Source organism: Neoarius graeffei, chromosome 8 (genome assembly GCF_027579695.1).
Source record: "Neoarius graeffei isolate fNeoGra1 chromosome 8, fNeoGra1.pri, whole genome shotgun sequence".
Taxonomy (NCBI): Eukaryota; Metazoa; Chordata; class Actinopteri; order Siluriformes; family Ariidae; genus Neoarius; species Neoarius graeffei.
In genome coordinates, this window is record NC_083576.1 from 82,894,445 (window position 1) to 82,911,304 (window position 16,860).

Consider the following 16,860-nt stretch of genomic DNA (forward strand, 5'->3'; position numbering starts at 1 on the left):
TCGGGGTTGTAACAAAACAAAAGACAATAGTGCATCAACAGTGTTTCCGTATTTGAATGGTGCGCTGTGATTGGTCGAGCTGCGAAATCACGTTCTGCAGAAAACCAGCTGTGGTGTGTTGTGTTTTTAGAAGGAAAGGGGGAAATGCCATGCAGAGAAACGTGGTGGATATTGTGTTTTGCATAAAATTGATTTTGGAACTTTGAATAGTGAAGAAATTTCTTTCGGCGGGAAGTTGATTTTTATTTATTCGTTCCTTCATTTATTCATTAAATTGCGCTCATCACCTTTTGGAACCAAACTCTTCTCTCTCACACACACACACACACACACACACACACACACACACACACACACAATAGTTGGGTCAAAAGACAGGCTTTTCACATTAAAAAAAAAAAAATGTAACATGAATTAAACTAAAAGCGCTCTGTTCCAGACATTAGTACTGTTCTTATTATTGTTTCCTTTTTATTATTTTTAAAATATATTTTTAATATTATTCTAATATATTTTAACATTTTTTAAATTAATAGCGTTTTGATTTTTTTAATACATTGTACTTATTATATTACTTTTTTATATAAATAATGTAAAAAAAAAAGTGTCAAATGAATACATGTAAATGGCAACGTTTATAAAATATTAAAAGGGTTATTTTATATTGCTCTGTTTAATGTTATTTATTATTTTATTCTTCTTGAATTGAGTTTGTTTCACTTTTTAAAATGTATTTATTTAAAATACTATTCAAGTGAGTTGTCTGTATGAGTTGTCATCCTTTTTATATTCTCTTGACTCTGGAGGACAGGTATAGTGGATGACCAAGCAAAACCTTTTATATTTTTGTTTGTTTTTGTTTGTTTGTTTTTCTTGCTTTATAATCTTGGATTTTTCTCGTTTTTTTTTTTTTTCAGGGAAGCGGCCCAAGAAAGGCATGGCCACGGCCAAACAAAGACTGGGAAAAATCCTCAAGCTCAACAGACATAAACCGTTCTTTGTGTAGTGGAAAAAGAGAGAGAGAGAGAGAGAGAGAGAGAGAGGGGGATGTTTTTATGTCACAAACCCGTGTGTGTGAGAGAGAGAGAGAGAGAGAGAGAGAGAGAGGGTGAACAGGGTATTTAAAGAGCACAGTTTCTAAACAATGAATGTGTCTGAAGCATGGCGATGGCTGATGGGCAGATGGAGTTTGTTCCAGCTTTACCTTTTATCATGAACGTATCACATAAAGCATTTCACATCGTGTTCCAAAGACACAGAACCGAAGAGCAGATCATCATGATGATTATGCATGATGATGATGATGATGATGAGAAACGCCCTGTAAGGCTTCTGTTCTGACCTCCATTCCTACTTTCAGAGAGTGAATTCTTGGACATTCCTAGCGGCGTGTGAGCGATGAACCGATTTTCTAAAATGGTGCTTGACTTGCGTCCTACGAGACCAGTCTCAGGAGGGTGGAGGCTCGGTGCTGAAGCCACCCTCACCTTCCTCTTTCCTCCACCTTCCCTGCTCAGACTACCTGACCCCTTCACCTACTCTCCGAGCAGGGACCGCGAGGCGGCTTCAATCAGCGGATCAGGTTCTCTTATTGTTGTTTTTGGGGTTTTTTTTTTTTTTTAAGGTTTTGAAAGGTATTTTTCTTAAGATTTTTACATCCACAGACTGGTTTATACACCATAAAGCTTGCATTGGTATCAGTGATCAGGAAAAAGCTCTCTGGCGCCCCCTTGTGGTGGCCAGACATACATTCACAGGAAAACACAGGTTTCAGACAGGTGATAATAGAGAGAGACACGTTTTCAACCTAATTTATTACAATTTGTACATTTCTGGTGCTTGTTTTTGTTTGTTTGTTTGTTTGTTTTTTATTCAACTTGTTCCTATTGCTTGTGAAACGGTGTATTTATTACTGCTGAGCATGAACGATGAACGATGCTTTGATTTGAATGTGAATGTTTGCTTGTTGTTTGAGTTGTTGTTGACCGTGAATATACAGTTTACTATAGCGTTGACGCATTGCAGCAACATGGTTAGCATGTCCGAAACTACAGCTTCATCACAGTTCTTTTCGAGTTGGACTGTACGCTTCGACAGATGCCTGTGTTTAGAATGGAAAATAGCCGAGTGATCCTTAAGCTACTAGACGACTCGGCATGAGAGAGAAAATTCAGTCCTTACGCGCACACGTTCACTACGCGGATAAATAAATAAAACATCTGTAGGTGTGAAATTTCAGGGTCTGTCGATCCAGGAGGAGCAGTAGAGTTTTAGTTCAGTATACATCACGATATATGCAGGGGTGCCAATAAATATGGTTTCACGGTTTAACCATTTAATGTTTTCTTTAAGTTGATTATTTTCCCCTAAAAGCATGTCCCAGGACAGTGGTGGTGTCTTCGAGCCACTGTTTAAAATGAATTTGAGGATAAGGATCAATATTTTATGGGGAAAAAAAAAAAAGTCTAAATATTTTGAGAATGAAGTCAGAATTTTCTGATAACGACCCTGAAAGCATTCGTGTTTTAAAATGAGGGAAGTTGAGGATTTGATGTTGTGGTTTCTTTTGTTGAAGGGAAATTGCAGGCTGCGGTCGTCCTTGTCGTCGTCTTCGACCGTTTTTGGTTACACCGTGTCGTTCAACAAGAGTGTGTTGATGAATGATGAATAAAATTTTATAAAATCTAACCATCGATATCCGTGAAGGTGACGACGGGCTGCGATTCCTCCGTTGAAAAAAGGATACGTTTCTACAGGTTCATCTGGATCTTTGTTCTAAATAAACACAACTGATTGCAAAGTTCAGCGTTTTAATACTAATACGTACTAAACTGATGCGGAGGCCTCTGAAAATTAAGAATTTTTCTTTATTTGTGAAGTACATTTTTTTTTTCTTTGCCCTGATGCGCACTATTCTGTCGAGTATTAGGACTGTTCTTGAAATATCACATTTTTCTCAAAATGTTATTATTTTAGACTCAATGTTGCACTTTTTCCCCCTCAAAATATTCCAACTTTGGTCTCGAACTATTGACTTTTTTCCCCCTCCGAAATATTGACATTTTTCTCAAACTATGACAGCATTAGACTCAAACTGTTATGACTTTTTTCTCCGAAATATAATGACTTTTCCCCCCTCCGAAATATTACGACTTTTCCCCCCTCCGAAATATTACGACTTTGTCCCCCTCCGAAATATTACGACTTTGTCCCCCTCCGAAATATTACGACTTTGTCCCCCTCCGAAATATTACGACTTTGTCCCCCTCCGAAATATTACGACTTTGTCCCCCTCCGAAATATTACGACTTTTCCCCCCTCCGAAATATTACGACTTTGTCCCCCTCCGAAATATTACGACTTTGTCCCCCTCCGAAATATTACGACTTTGTCCCCCTCCGAAATATTACGACTTTGTCCCCCTCCGAAATATTACGACTTTTCCCCCTCCGAAATATTACGACTTTTCCCCCTCCAAAATATTACGACTTTTCCCCCCTCCGAAATATTACGACTTTGTCCCCCTCCGAAATATTACGACTTTGTCCCCCTCCGAAATATTACGACTTTGTCCCCCTCCGAAATATTACGACTTTGTCCCCCTCCGAAATATTACGACTTTGTCCCCCTCCGAAATATTACGACTTTGTCCCCCTCCGAAATATTACGACTTTGTCCCCCTCCGAAATATTACGACTTGTCCCCCTCCGAAATATTACGACTTTTTTCCCCCTCCGAAATATTACGACTTTTTTCCCCCTCCGAAATATTACGACTTTTCCCCCCTCCGAAATATTACGACTTTGTCCCCCTCCGAAATATTACGACTTTGTCCCCCTCCGAAATATTACGACTTTGTCCCCCTCCGAAATATTACGACTTTGTCCCCCTCCGAAATATTACGACTTTGTCCCCCTCCGAAATATTACGACTTTGTCCCCCTCCGAAATATTACGACTTTTCCCCCCTCCGAAATATTACGACTTTTCCCCCCTCCGAAATATTACGACTTTTCCCCCCTCCGAAATATTACGACTTTTCCCCCCTCCGAAATATTACGACTTTTCCCCCCTCCGAAATATTACGACTTTGTCCCCCTCCGAAATATTACGACTTTGTCCCCCTCCGAAATATTACGACTTTGTCCCCCTCCGAAATATTACGACTTTGTCCCCCTCCGAAATATTACGACTTTGTCCCCCTCCGAAATATTACGACTTGTCCCCCTCCGAAATATTACGACTTGTCCCCCTCCGAAATATTACGACTTTTTTCCCCCTCCGAAATATTACGACTTTTTTCCCCCTCCGAAATATTACGACTTTTTTCCCCCTCCGAAATATTACGACTTTTTTCCCCCCCCGAAATATTACGACTTTTTTCCCCCTCCGAAATATTATGACCTTTTTTCCCCTCCGAAATATTACGACTTTTTTTCCTCTGAAATATTGATTTTTTTTTTTTCCTTCGAAATATTACGACTTTTTTTTCCTCCGACGTATTATGACCCCCCCCCCCCCCCCCCCCCCCTCCAGGATAGTCACTTTTTTTTCAAATAAATATTGACATTTTTCTCAGAATATTGCAACTTTTTCCTCTTGAAATTTTGTCACTTTTCTCAATGTTATTTTTTTTCTCAAAATATTACAAATGTATTCTCCAATTATGATTTTTTTTTCTGAAATATGACTTTATTCTCATTATCTTGTATTTTATTTCTTTTTAAAACAATGGTCCCTAAAACGCTGTCGTACCAAATTCCTCTTACACCACAGCAACTTGCCAAGACGTTTTTCTGAAAGAAAGAGCATTAACTTTGCCCAGTGTAGTGTAGAATATAAAACCTGAGTGAATGAAAGGAATATGATGGACTGTATATGATGTACTTGATACTCAGATCTACAAATAAGTAAATAAATCTCTCACACTACAGCTGGAGACGGTTTACGAAGATAAAACTTATGTTGTATGATTATAGACATGCGCTTGTGTTCATTGTGCAACATTTGGTTATCACTTCAGATGATTTCTCCTCGTTTCTGCCGTTCTCACGGAGACGACTCGTTCCCGACTCGAGGTTTGGTGGTAAAATGAGTTTCTTTTCTCCGCAGTGTTGGCACCTCTGTGTATGCTTTATAATGAGAGCTCTTTCACGGTTTTCAGATCCAATTACGAACGCTCGATACTCAGTTGGAGCCCAGTGACCTCCTTTAACGCTGCGCTGATGTTGCCGCCAAATTAACACCGTTCCCTGTTTTACTGTGAGCGTTCATGTTCTTTTCTTCTCCTCTACAGTATAAGCTTTGCTGCCTCATCAAGCTCGAGTGAACAGAGACAATGACTGAACTGGTGCTGAATATTGTAAAAATAATAATAAGACTGACTTTTGTTTCATTGATTTGGTATAGTAATGCGGGGGGAGGGGGGTTGATGTTTCTGACGTTGAATTGAATTTGGCTAGTCATCTTTTTACAAAGAAATGAAAGTATTTATTTTTCTAAGACAAGTCTTAATTTGTGCGTGGAGGGAAAAAAATGTTTTGCAACTGCAACCAAGCATGTGTACAGAATTTTTTTTTTAAATTATTATTATTACAGCTTCACGTTTTTTTCTTTTTTGTGTGTTTTGCCAGTTTGTTCCATTTCTGTGTAGTCTGAACAACCTCGGGTAATTGTCAGACTCAAGCTCAAGGATTTGGCCCCTTTTTTGAATGCCAAACAAAGTCAAGAAGTTAATTTTCATCGTCCCTCGTGAAGCTGTACTGTGGCCTCATGACGCTGCTGGCGTCGGTAGAGACATGAGGGTGTGTGTGTTGTGTCTGCAATCAATGGAAACGGTCCTCACTTTCAACCCAGGCTTGTAGTACTCGAATCCAGGACTCGTGACTTGACTTGGACTCGGACTCGTACGTTAACTGCGTTTGGACTCGTAAATTGGAGACGAGGACTCGGATTTTTTTCTTTTTTTTTTGGAACATGCCATAATAATTTGACACAAGATATTTACATCTACATTAATTTTTGTACTAATTTCGTGCGAGAGTGTCACACCTGCGCGCCTTGGCGCGTGCATCATATAGACTCTCGGGCATGCTCCGGACAGCACACGCCAAGTGGACTCTCGCGCACGCTATAAAAGACTCGCACAGGATTAAGGCGCAATCAACACACCGATGTGAAAACACACACTTATTTTGCGAAGTATTGAGTTGCATTGCTGACACATTACCGAGCCTTATTTCCTTGTTTAGGTTCCTGATCCCTGATTTCCTGTTTCTCGTCTTTGATTCTGCCAAGTCTACGCTCGCCTGTTTGCGTCTCGCTCGACCTATCGCCTGTTTCACCGTTTTACGATTTCGCCTGCCGTTCTGGATTGTTTAGTCTTCACTTGTATTAATAAACGCACCTTCTGCACTTCCATCCGTCTCCCAGCCATCTCTGACAGAATACTTTTCTGTCACTCCCTGATAAAGAGAAGCACGTTCACCTGTTCATACGCCATGTTCAGGAACAAACTCGTGTTAATGGCGCTGAAACAGACACCGTCACATTGTGCGGCCGGAGTCTTGGACTCGGACTCGACTCCGTTTTCTTTTCGTGACTCGGACTGGACTCGGATTTGAAGTTTAGTGACTCGACTGCAACACTGCTTTCAACCTTCTTCATGTGATCAGGAAGATTTTAAAAAAGAACTAATAAAAATTCAGGCAATAAGACTCCCACAAGCTTCCAGGTTTTTCATGTTTTCCAAACCGATCTTCATAAACGCTCAGGGCTCCTGTGACTTTTGTATCACACAGCTTTTTGATATTTATTACGTGAATGGACTTGCACGCACAGGCTTTAACCAACCCAACCAGAGGTGTTGGATCTCCAAGACAAAGCAAGATCTCAAACCCCGATCACAAGGTTATCTCGAAAAACCCCAATAACATGAGAATCCCAGGATGGAATCTGAAGTCACCGGCTGATTGAGGCTTTAAAACACAAGTGTGCTCAACAACAACACCTTTATTTATTATGGTGCTCCTTCATCCAAACAGTACTCCAGCCAAAGTGTGTTCCTATAATACTGTTGGAACCGTGTGCTTTTGTTTGATTGTGTGTGTGTGTATTTTAAACGTCTCCCCCATGAGATACTGCATTAACGAAGCCCTGCACAGCTGTCCCACACTGCACGGCTCCACTGTCCTCTCCGCGTACTTCCTGTAACGTCGCAGGGCTGCAGGTGGGCTTCATCATCATCGTGCAGTACTTTTGCTTGTACAGTATTTATTCGGCATCCTCCTGTTTATTTTTATATTTTTGTGCTACCCGGTTTTACACAGAATGAAAATTGTGTTGGTTCCTAGTTTGGACTTGGACTAGTTTTGATACCCAAATGTATGTTTTATGGTTTTTTTTCTTAATTATTTAATTTTTACATCAAATGTTTTTCTTTTGTCACACTGTAAGACGTTGCAATGGAATTTTCAATAGGACATTTCAGTTGTACAATGTGGCCTGTACATATTAAAAGTTTTATGAGTGAACACATGGTGTTTAATTGTATGTTACGGAGTCATTTTTAATCAAGGTGTGTTTGTTTTTTGTTATTTTCCCTTGAAACAAGTCAAACTCTATGCGAACGGCCTCAAAAGGGATCAGGCAGGGATGTCTCCTGTACCATCGAGTCGTCGTCGTCTTCTTCCTGATGTGTACGCCAGAAATGGCCTTAAAATACACATCGAAACTGAAGGAAAGACACTTGACCTTGCTGTGACCTTCCAACTTGCTTTTGTTAATTCCTTTTATACTCCAGCAATTTGCTGAAGCTAAAAATGTTCAGTGCATTTTAAAATAATGACACTTTTGATCCATTCAGAGTTACATTTAAAGGGCCAGCTCACCCTTCCCAGAAGTCTCTGCGCTAAGCAACAAGTCGCCATTTCCAATGTCATCGATATTCCACTGTGTTACTTTTGAAAAACCATCTGTAACCATGTGGTGACACCCTGGACCATAGATCATAAATTGTAATGTAATAATTGTAAAGGAGGCGGGTGGATGATGATGGGGGGGGGTCTATAAACGTATATTCTATCCACATTCACTGGATATGAGCAATCGTGCGCTCTGATTGGCTACTCTACTACTAGGATATCAGCTCATATACCGTGAGTAGAGGAAAAACAAAATGGCGGAGTGTGTTGCTGAACCAACCGAGGACGAAATAAAAACTCTACTCGAAAACAAAACCACAAAAAAAGCAACAAAATATGGAATAAAAGTATTTAACGGTAAGAACGTATCTTTTGTTTTTCCCCCCCCCCAAAGAAATTGCTCCTGTAATTTCACCGGTTTGTTTACATTCTCAGCAGAAATTATGGTTTGTATAAAGTTTTTATCAAATTTGCTAAAAATAAAAATGCTGTTTCTCAAAATCCAGTGAATGTGGATAGAATAAAGCAGTTATTCTGCTCAATCTTGTCGTACATGGCTTATAGACAACTCGGTGCTACGCCCACTTCTGATTTAGACAGCGATAACATTTTTTTATTAAAAAAAATAATAATGATGCAGAGAAGTATCAAACATTTAACTCTGTCAGCATGTCTTGCAAGGTTCAGGATGATTTCAACCAGTAGATGGCTTTTTTTTTTTTGAGCAATTTTCAAACCATAAACTACCAGGTTTATTTTATTTATTTTAAGTTATTTTATAATAGTAATTTGGTCAATATTAACACATTTCAGTGTGCAGTACCTCTTTAAAACGAAAGCATGTAAATCTGTGATTTTTCAGTCAGAACTAAGGTCGAAGCTGCAGTTACAGAAATGATCACCACCTGACCAATCAGAATCAAGAATTCAGTCACCCAGGGACATCGATTGTAATGTTACACTCGAAACATTATAGAAGATGGAACTCGAATATTAATGATGACATTTACTGCACATAGAAGGAAACACTTCACAACACACACAGTGTATAAATACCTTAATTCTGCTTTTTTTTTTTATATCATCTAATGAACGACAGTAATGAGTGTGGGAGGAAAAGCATTTGTCACATTTTGTAAAATTTTTTGGATATTGTGCCCCCGATCTGATCCTGAGATCTCTGGTGACGGTCTGTGTGGAGTTTCTCCTCCTATCTATGTGGGCTTCCTCCGGGTTTTCTGGTTTCTTTCCATCTCACAAAAATGCCCTAGTACATGGATACGTGTGCGTGAATGTATTTGGTGCCTTCGAACAGATTGACTTTCCATCCTGCCTCATGCTCCACGTTCCCAGGATAGACTCTGGATACACAGCGACTCTGACCAGGGTAAAGTGGTTACTGAAGGTGTGGGTGGATAGATCCAGGGTACAACCAATACGTAATAATAAAATCATGTTCAGGACTGAGTGATATTAATCTTGTGACAAATTACATCACTCTATGCTTTTCTGAGATCTACCAGAACTTATTACATTTTGTATATAGCATTACATTGCAGATATATAGCAGACACACTTATCCAGAGCGATGAACAACAAGAGGGTACATGACACAGTGCTCCTGGAGTAGAGAGGGTTAAGGGCCTTGCTCAAGGGCCCAACACTGGCAGCTTGTCAGTGCTGGGGCTTGAACCCATAAACATTTAGATCAGGATCCTAGAGCCTTAACCATTGAACCAATGTTGCTTCACCTGGGATCATGTACAATCCTTCTCGAAACACCATAACAACCATCTGGAACCCCAGAACAGCCACCTAGCAACATCCTAGCAATCAACTTGGTTTGTATGGCGATGACTTAGCAGCACTACAACAAACAAAGAGAATGTGTTCGCAGCCACCAAACAACACTCAAGGAACAAACTGGGTTTCCATAACAACCACTTAACAATGGCCTAGGAACCAGCTGAAATATGATAGCAATCACCTAGTAACATCTAGCAACTAACTGATTTATCATTGTAAATCACCTAGCAACACCTTGGCAACCAACGGGAATATCATAGCAACCATCTAGTAAAGGCAGGCCTATGAATCAACTGGGTTAGCATAGCAACACCCAAGGAACTAACTAGAATATCATAGCAACACCCTAGCAAGCAAATGGTATATGATATAAACCATCAAGCAACACCCTGGCAACCAGGTGGGATATCGGAGCTACCATCTAGTAGCCAACTGGGTTACCATAGCAGCCAGTTGGAATATCATAGTTACTATTCAGTAATGCCTTAGTGACCAACTTGGTTAGCATAGCAACACCCAGACAACCAACTAGTATATGATAGTAACCCTCTAGCAACCAGCTGGGATATCTTAGCAACTAACTAGTAACCAGCTAGTAATGCCCTAGCAACTAACTGGGTTAGCATAGTAACCAACTGGTATATCATATCAACCAACTAGGTTAGCATAGAAACACCCTAGCAACCAACTAATATATGATAGTAAACACCATAGCAACCAGCTGGGTTAGCATTGCAACCACCTAACACAATAGCAACAAACAGAAATATGACAGGAACCACCAAGCAACACCCCAAAGCTTCTTTTGTCATGATAGTGAGTTATTTAGAAATAAAGATAAATTATCCCGAGAAAACAAACTTTGTAATCTCGATATAACTAAATAATTAACTCATTATCGCAAGTAAACGGCATTAAAAAATTCTTGTGTGTCTGTTTCTCCATTTCTGTACCATAACGAAAGGTTTAAAGCTTAAACTTTGACCAAACTGCATGCTATTAACGTCTCCTGTACACGTTACAAACTTTTAGCCTTTTAAACTTTACACGCTTAACTTTTAAACATTTTAAAAACAATAGCAAGGAAAAAATGTAATATTGTTGAAGTTCATCCATGAAGTTTAGCCCTTTAGTTCCAAACTTTTGTAGGTTATTATACATACAGGCCACTTTTTCGATGGAATAAAAATGTGTTCTATTCCCTTCTAGCAGGTTTGATTCATTTGGTTTGATAGCATGCAATATTGTTAGCATATCGCTTATCCTACATGTATTATGTCACTCTACCCAATGGAGAATGAGCGTTGAATATGGTTTACGATATTGCACGGTTTTCAAGACAACATGACGTCACACGTCGGAGCTGATGCGAATAGCCAATGAGAAAGTCTTCTGCTGCACATGCGTACAACCATTTCTTTGTTCGCTGGGAAAGAGAAAGACGTGTTGAACACCTGAAAGGCTACCAAAACTTCATTAGATATTCTTCACGCATATTTACAAGAGAAAAACATACCAACGGATATCGAAAAACTGGAAAAGAGAGCAATAGCTGAAATATTATCAAAGCTCTACTTGGAGGTGAGGAAAAGTGATGGAGACTTGAATTACACTGGATCAGAATCAGCACTGGATATTGGTAAGCAATCACCCTGTTCTTAACTTTTTGTAAAATCTATAATTGTTCCATCGAATGTGTATGTATAATAATAATAATAATAGTATTGGTTGGCTTTTTTTCATGGTCTATCAGATATATTCCATTCAGCTACTCATCTTCGACTTGTTCAATATCATGCTAGCTGAATGGAATATACAGTTGTGTTCAAAATAATAGCAGTGTGTTTAAAAACGTGAGTAAAGCTCAAAATCCTTATAATAGTTTTTATTTTCATGCATTGAGAACACTGCACATTATATTCTACAACAAAACATGAAGAAAAATGTATCAATATTTTAATTACTTTACAGAAAATGAAGAAAAATGAACATTGGGCTGTTCAAAAAAAATAGCAGTGTCTGCATTTTTCATTACAAACTCCAAATATTTACTGTATAAACTGAAAAAATCTTAAGGATTTAGTATTCCTGTGAATCACTAAACTAATATTTAGTTGTATAACCACGGTTTCTGAGAACTTCTGGCACCTGTGAACAGGTATTCCAGCCCAGGATGATTTGACAACATTCCACAATTCCTCTGCATTTCTTGGTTTTGCCTCAGAAACAGCATTTTTGATGTCACCCCACAAGTTTTCTATCGGATTAAGGTCCGGGGATTGGGCTGGCCACTCCATAACTTTCACTTTGTTGGTCTTGAACCCTGATGCTGCTCGCTTACTGGTGTGTTTGGGGTCGTTGTCTTGTTGAAACACCCATTTCCTCTTCAGCATAAGGCAACATGACCTCTTCAAGTATTTTGATATATGCAAACTGATCCATGATCCCTGGTATGCGATAAATGGGCCCAACACCACAGTAAGAGAAACATCCCCATATCATGATGCTTGCACCACCATGCTTCACTGTCTTCAGAGTGTACTGTGGCTTGAATTCAGTGTTTGGGGGTCGTCTGAAAAACTGTCTGCGGCTCTTGGACCCAAAAAGAACAATTTTACTTTCATCAGTCCACAAAATGTTTTTCCATTTCTCTTTAGGCCAGTCGATGTGTTCTTTGGCAAATTGTATCCTCTTCAGCACGTCTTTTTTTTAACAGTGGAACTTTGCGGGAGCTTCTTGCCGATAGATTAGCTTCACACAGGCATCTTCTAATTGTCACAGTACTCACAGGTAACTTCAGACCGTCTTTGATCACCCTGGAGCTGATCATTGGCTGAGTCTTTGCCATCTGGCTATTCTTCGATCCATTCGAATGGTGGTCTTCTGTTTTCTTCCACGTCTCTCTGGCTTTGCTGTCCATTTTAAAGCACTGGAGATCATTTTAGCCGAGCAGCCCATCATTTTCTGCACTTCTTTACAGTATACGTTTTACCTCTCCAATCAACGTTTTAATCAAAGCACGCTGTTCTTCTGAACAATGTCTGGAACGACCCATGTTTCTCAGGTTTTCAGAGAGAAATGGATGTACAACATGTGCTGGCTTCATCCTTAAATTAGGGCCACCTGACTGACATCTGTTTTTTCACAGAATGAATGATCTCACTAATTAAACTCCACACTGCTATTATTTTGAACACGTCCCTTTCACTTAATTATTCGATTACGCAGACTCAGGAGCATGCATATCATGAATGTTGGGTCTGTTGGTTTTCTATGACTCTACTACACCTACTGGTAAATTATTTGCCATGTAGTAATATAATTTCCACCAGAAACAGTGATTGATCTGGTTAGTCGTGTTGGACTGCTATTATTTTGAACACAAGTGTATCTGATACACCACTCAACGCCAGCCAATATTATTTAAAGATTTAATGTAGAAAGAGAAATGTTTCAAACATCATCATCACCATCCAAAATGGCGGAAATAAAAAATTTGGCCCAAACGGCTTCTTATTCTTATTCTCCTTCTTCATTTTTATTATTATTATTATTAGTAGTAGTAGTAGAAGAGCAGCGGTTACAATTATCGACAGTCCACCTTTTCAGTTTTACCAATAAAAAACAATTTTACAAAGGTGAGTTTCAGTTCCAACAGTTATTATTGGTTAATTAATCAACCAGAAGACCCCCCTCACCTTTTGATCGTCCTCTGATGATGCAGCTCATTACTTGAGATGGAATTTTTTTAGCACGATCAGCAATCTGAGGAAAACCCGGACGTTATCATCTCAGGTAAGCATGGTGGAAAGATCATGGACATGTTTTTACTGATCAAATTCACTGATATTTCATGATCTCCTCGTCGAAACCTACTTTGTTTCTGACTCTTTCATTTGACAGTCGCCATTTTATATCTAAACGCGCGTTTGAGAAGTCACATGAGGTGTTGATAATAGTGATCACTTTCACCGGTGTCCACCATTATCGACACCCTGTGGAATTAAGGGATATTTACGACTGTTATGGATTGATCTTTGTGTAACATTGTTGAAGTAGATGAAATACTTTAAAATAATAAAAGTGCTGTGATTTAGAATATTTTTTTTTCCTGATTGGTAACAGAATGGAATGTTTATAGAGGATTTGGAATCCGATTGAAATAAATAGAATTAGACCAGAATTAAATTCCTCGCATATAAAAAAAAAGTACATGCTTGAAATATTCAGATTTTTCTATTCCATTCAGAAATTTTTTTTTTTTGCAGTTTGTTGTAAATATCTACCACATATTACAATATCAGTAGACATTTTATATTCCGGGCGGCACGGTGGTGTAGTGGTTAGCGCTGTCGCCTCACAGCAAGAAGGTCCGGGTTCGAGCCCCGTGGCCGGCGAGAGCCTTTCTGTGCGGAGTTTGCATGTTCTCCCCGTGTCTGCGTGGGTTTCCTCCGGGTGCTCCGGTTTCCCCCACAGTCCAAAGACATGCAGGTTAGGTTAACTGGTGACTCTAAATTGAGCGTAAGTGTGAATGTGAGTGTGAATGGTTGTCTGTGTCTATGTGTCAGCCCTGTGATGACCTGGCGACTTGTCCAGGGTGTACCCCGCCTTTCGCCCGTAGTCAGCTGGGATAGGCTCCAGCTCGCCCGTGACCCTGTAGAACAGGATAAAGTGGCTAGAGATAATGAGATGAGATGAGATTTTATATTCCAGTTCGAGGAATGAGATGCGACCTTTGACCTGGATGTTCATGTGGTTATAGTCTCAATTGCCCGTTGATATTTATTGGTAAACTACAAAACTAGAAATTCATACAAACAACAACGAATGATTAACAAAATGTGATCTACGAAAATACTTAGAAAGTGGAACAAAAATGACGCAGGTTAAACATTATCAGTTTATTTGTTTCAAACATTAGAATTACTTCCTCATTTACGTAAACACCGACATCCATATATTTATATAAAAGATATTTTGTACTAAATATAAGTCTATGTAAAACAAATTTTAAATAAAAACTATGTTTTCTTAACTTAATACCACATACCGATTATTTTTTATAAATAATGATCTGGATGTCGATAATTGTGGACAAATGTGTCGATAATTGTGGAACAGCGTCAATCACTATGGACAAAGGTGTCGATAACTGTGGAATGGCATTGATAACTGTAGACAAAGGTATCCATAATTGTGGAACGCCGTCGATCACTGTGGACAAAGGTGTCGATAATTGTGGAATGGCGTTGATAACTATGGACAAAGGTGTCGATAATTGTGGAACGGTGTCGATCACTGTGGACAAAGGTGTCGATAATTGTGGAATGGCGTCGATAACTGTGGACAAAGGTGTCGATAATTGTGGAACGGCGTCGATAACTGTGGACAAAGGTGTCAATAATTGTGGAACACCGTCAAAAATTGTGGAACGGTGTCGATAACTGTGGACAGAGGTATCGATAATTGTGGACAAAGGTGTCGATAATTGTGGAACGGCGTCAATAACTGTGGACAAAGGTGTCCATAACTGTGGAACGGCGTCGATAACTATGGACAAAGGTGTCGATAATTGTGGAACGCCGTCAATCACTGTGGACAAAGGTATTGATAATTGTGGAACGGTGTCGATAACTGGACAAAGGCGTTGATAATTGTGGAACGCCGTCAAAAATTGTGGAACGGTGTCGATAACTGTGGACAGAGGTGTCGATAATTGTGGAACGGCGTCGATGACTGTGGACAAAGGTGTCGATAATTGTGGAACGGCGTCGATAACTGTGGACTGAGGTGTCGATAATTGTGGAACGGCATCAAAAACTGTGGAACCATGTCGATAACTGTGGACAGAGGTGTCAATAATTGTGGAACGGCATCGATAACTGTGGAACGGCGTCGATAACTGTGGACAAAGGTGTCGATAATTGTGGAACAGCGTCGATAATTGTGGAATGGCGTCGATAACTGTGGACAAAGGTGTCTAATTGTGGAATGGTGTCGATAACTGTGGACAAAGGTGTCGATAATTGTGGAACGGCGTCGATAACTGTGGACAAAGGTGTCTATAATTGTGGAATGGTGTCGATAACTGTGGACAAAGGTGTCGATAATTGTGGAACGGCGTCGATAACTGTGGACAAAGGTGTCTATAATTGTGGAATGGTGTCGATAATTGTGGAACGGGGTCGATAACTGTGGACAAAGGTGTCGATAACTGTGGAACGGCGTCGATGACTGTGGACAGAGGTGTCGATAATTGTGGAACGGCGTCGATGACTGTGGACAGAGGTGTCGATAATTGTGGAACGGCGTCGATGACTGTGGACAAAGGTGTCGATAATTGTGGAACGGCGTCGATGACTGTGGACAAAGGTGTCGATAATTGTGGAACGGCGTCGATGACTGTGGACAAAGGTGTCGATAACTGTGGAACGGCGTCGATGACTGTGGACAAAGGTGTCGATAATTGTGGAACGGCGTCGATGACTGTGGACAAAGGTGTCGATAATTGTGGAACGGCGTCGATGACTGTGGAACGGCGTCGATGACTGTGGACAAAGGTGTCGATAATTGTGGAACGGCGTCGATGACTGTGGACAAAGGTGTTGATAATTGTGGAACGGCGTCGATGACTGTGGACAAAGGTGTCGATAACTGTGGAACGGCGTCGATGACTGTGGACAAAGGTGTCGATAATTGTGTAATGGCGTCGATGACTGTGGACAAAGGTGTCGATAATTGTGGAACGGCGTCGATAACTGTGGAACGGCGTCGATGACTGTGGACAAAGGTGTCGATAATTGTGGAACGGCGTCGATGACTGTGGACAAAGGTGTCGATAATTGTGGAACGGCGTCGATGACTGTGGACAAAGGTGTCGATAATTGTGGAACGGCGTCGATGACTGTGGACAAAGGTGTCGATAATTGTGGAACGGCGTCGATGACTGTGGAACGGCGTCGATGACTGTGGACAAAGGTGTCGATAATTGTGGAACGGCGTCGATGACTGTGGAACGGCGTCGATGACTGTGGACAAAGGTGTCGATAATTGTGGAACGGCGTCGATGACTGTGGACAAAGGTGTTGATAATTGTGGAACGGCGTCGATGACTGTGGACAAAGGTGTCGATA

At 40.2% G+C, this 16,860-nt stretch overlaps 1 protein-coding gene across 2 annotated transcripts in view; it reads left to right on the forward strand.

Annotated features, from left to right (window-relative positions):
* kdm7ab (lysine (K)-specific demethylase 7Ab) overlaps positions 1-3,236 on the forward strand; it is a 121,890-nt gene extending 118,654 nt beyond the window's left edge. For both annotated transcript variants that reach the window (XM_060928366.1, XM_060928367.1), the window contains exon 20: positions 918-3,236. In XM_060928366.1, coding sequence (XP_060784349.1) covers positions 918-1,006 — 89 coding nt within the window. In that variant the 3' untranslated portion in view covers positions 1,007-3,236. The remainder of the gene's footprint in view (positions 1-917) is intronic.
* Positions 3,237-16,860: the final 13,624 nt, after the last annotated feature.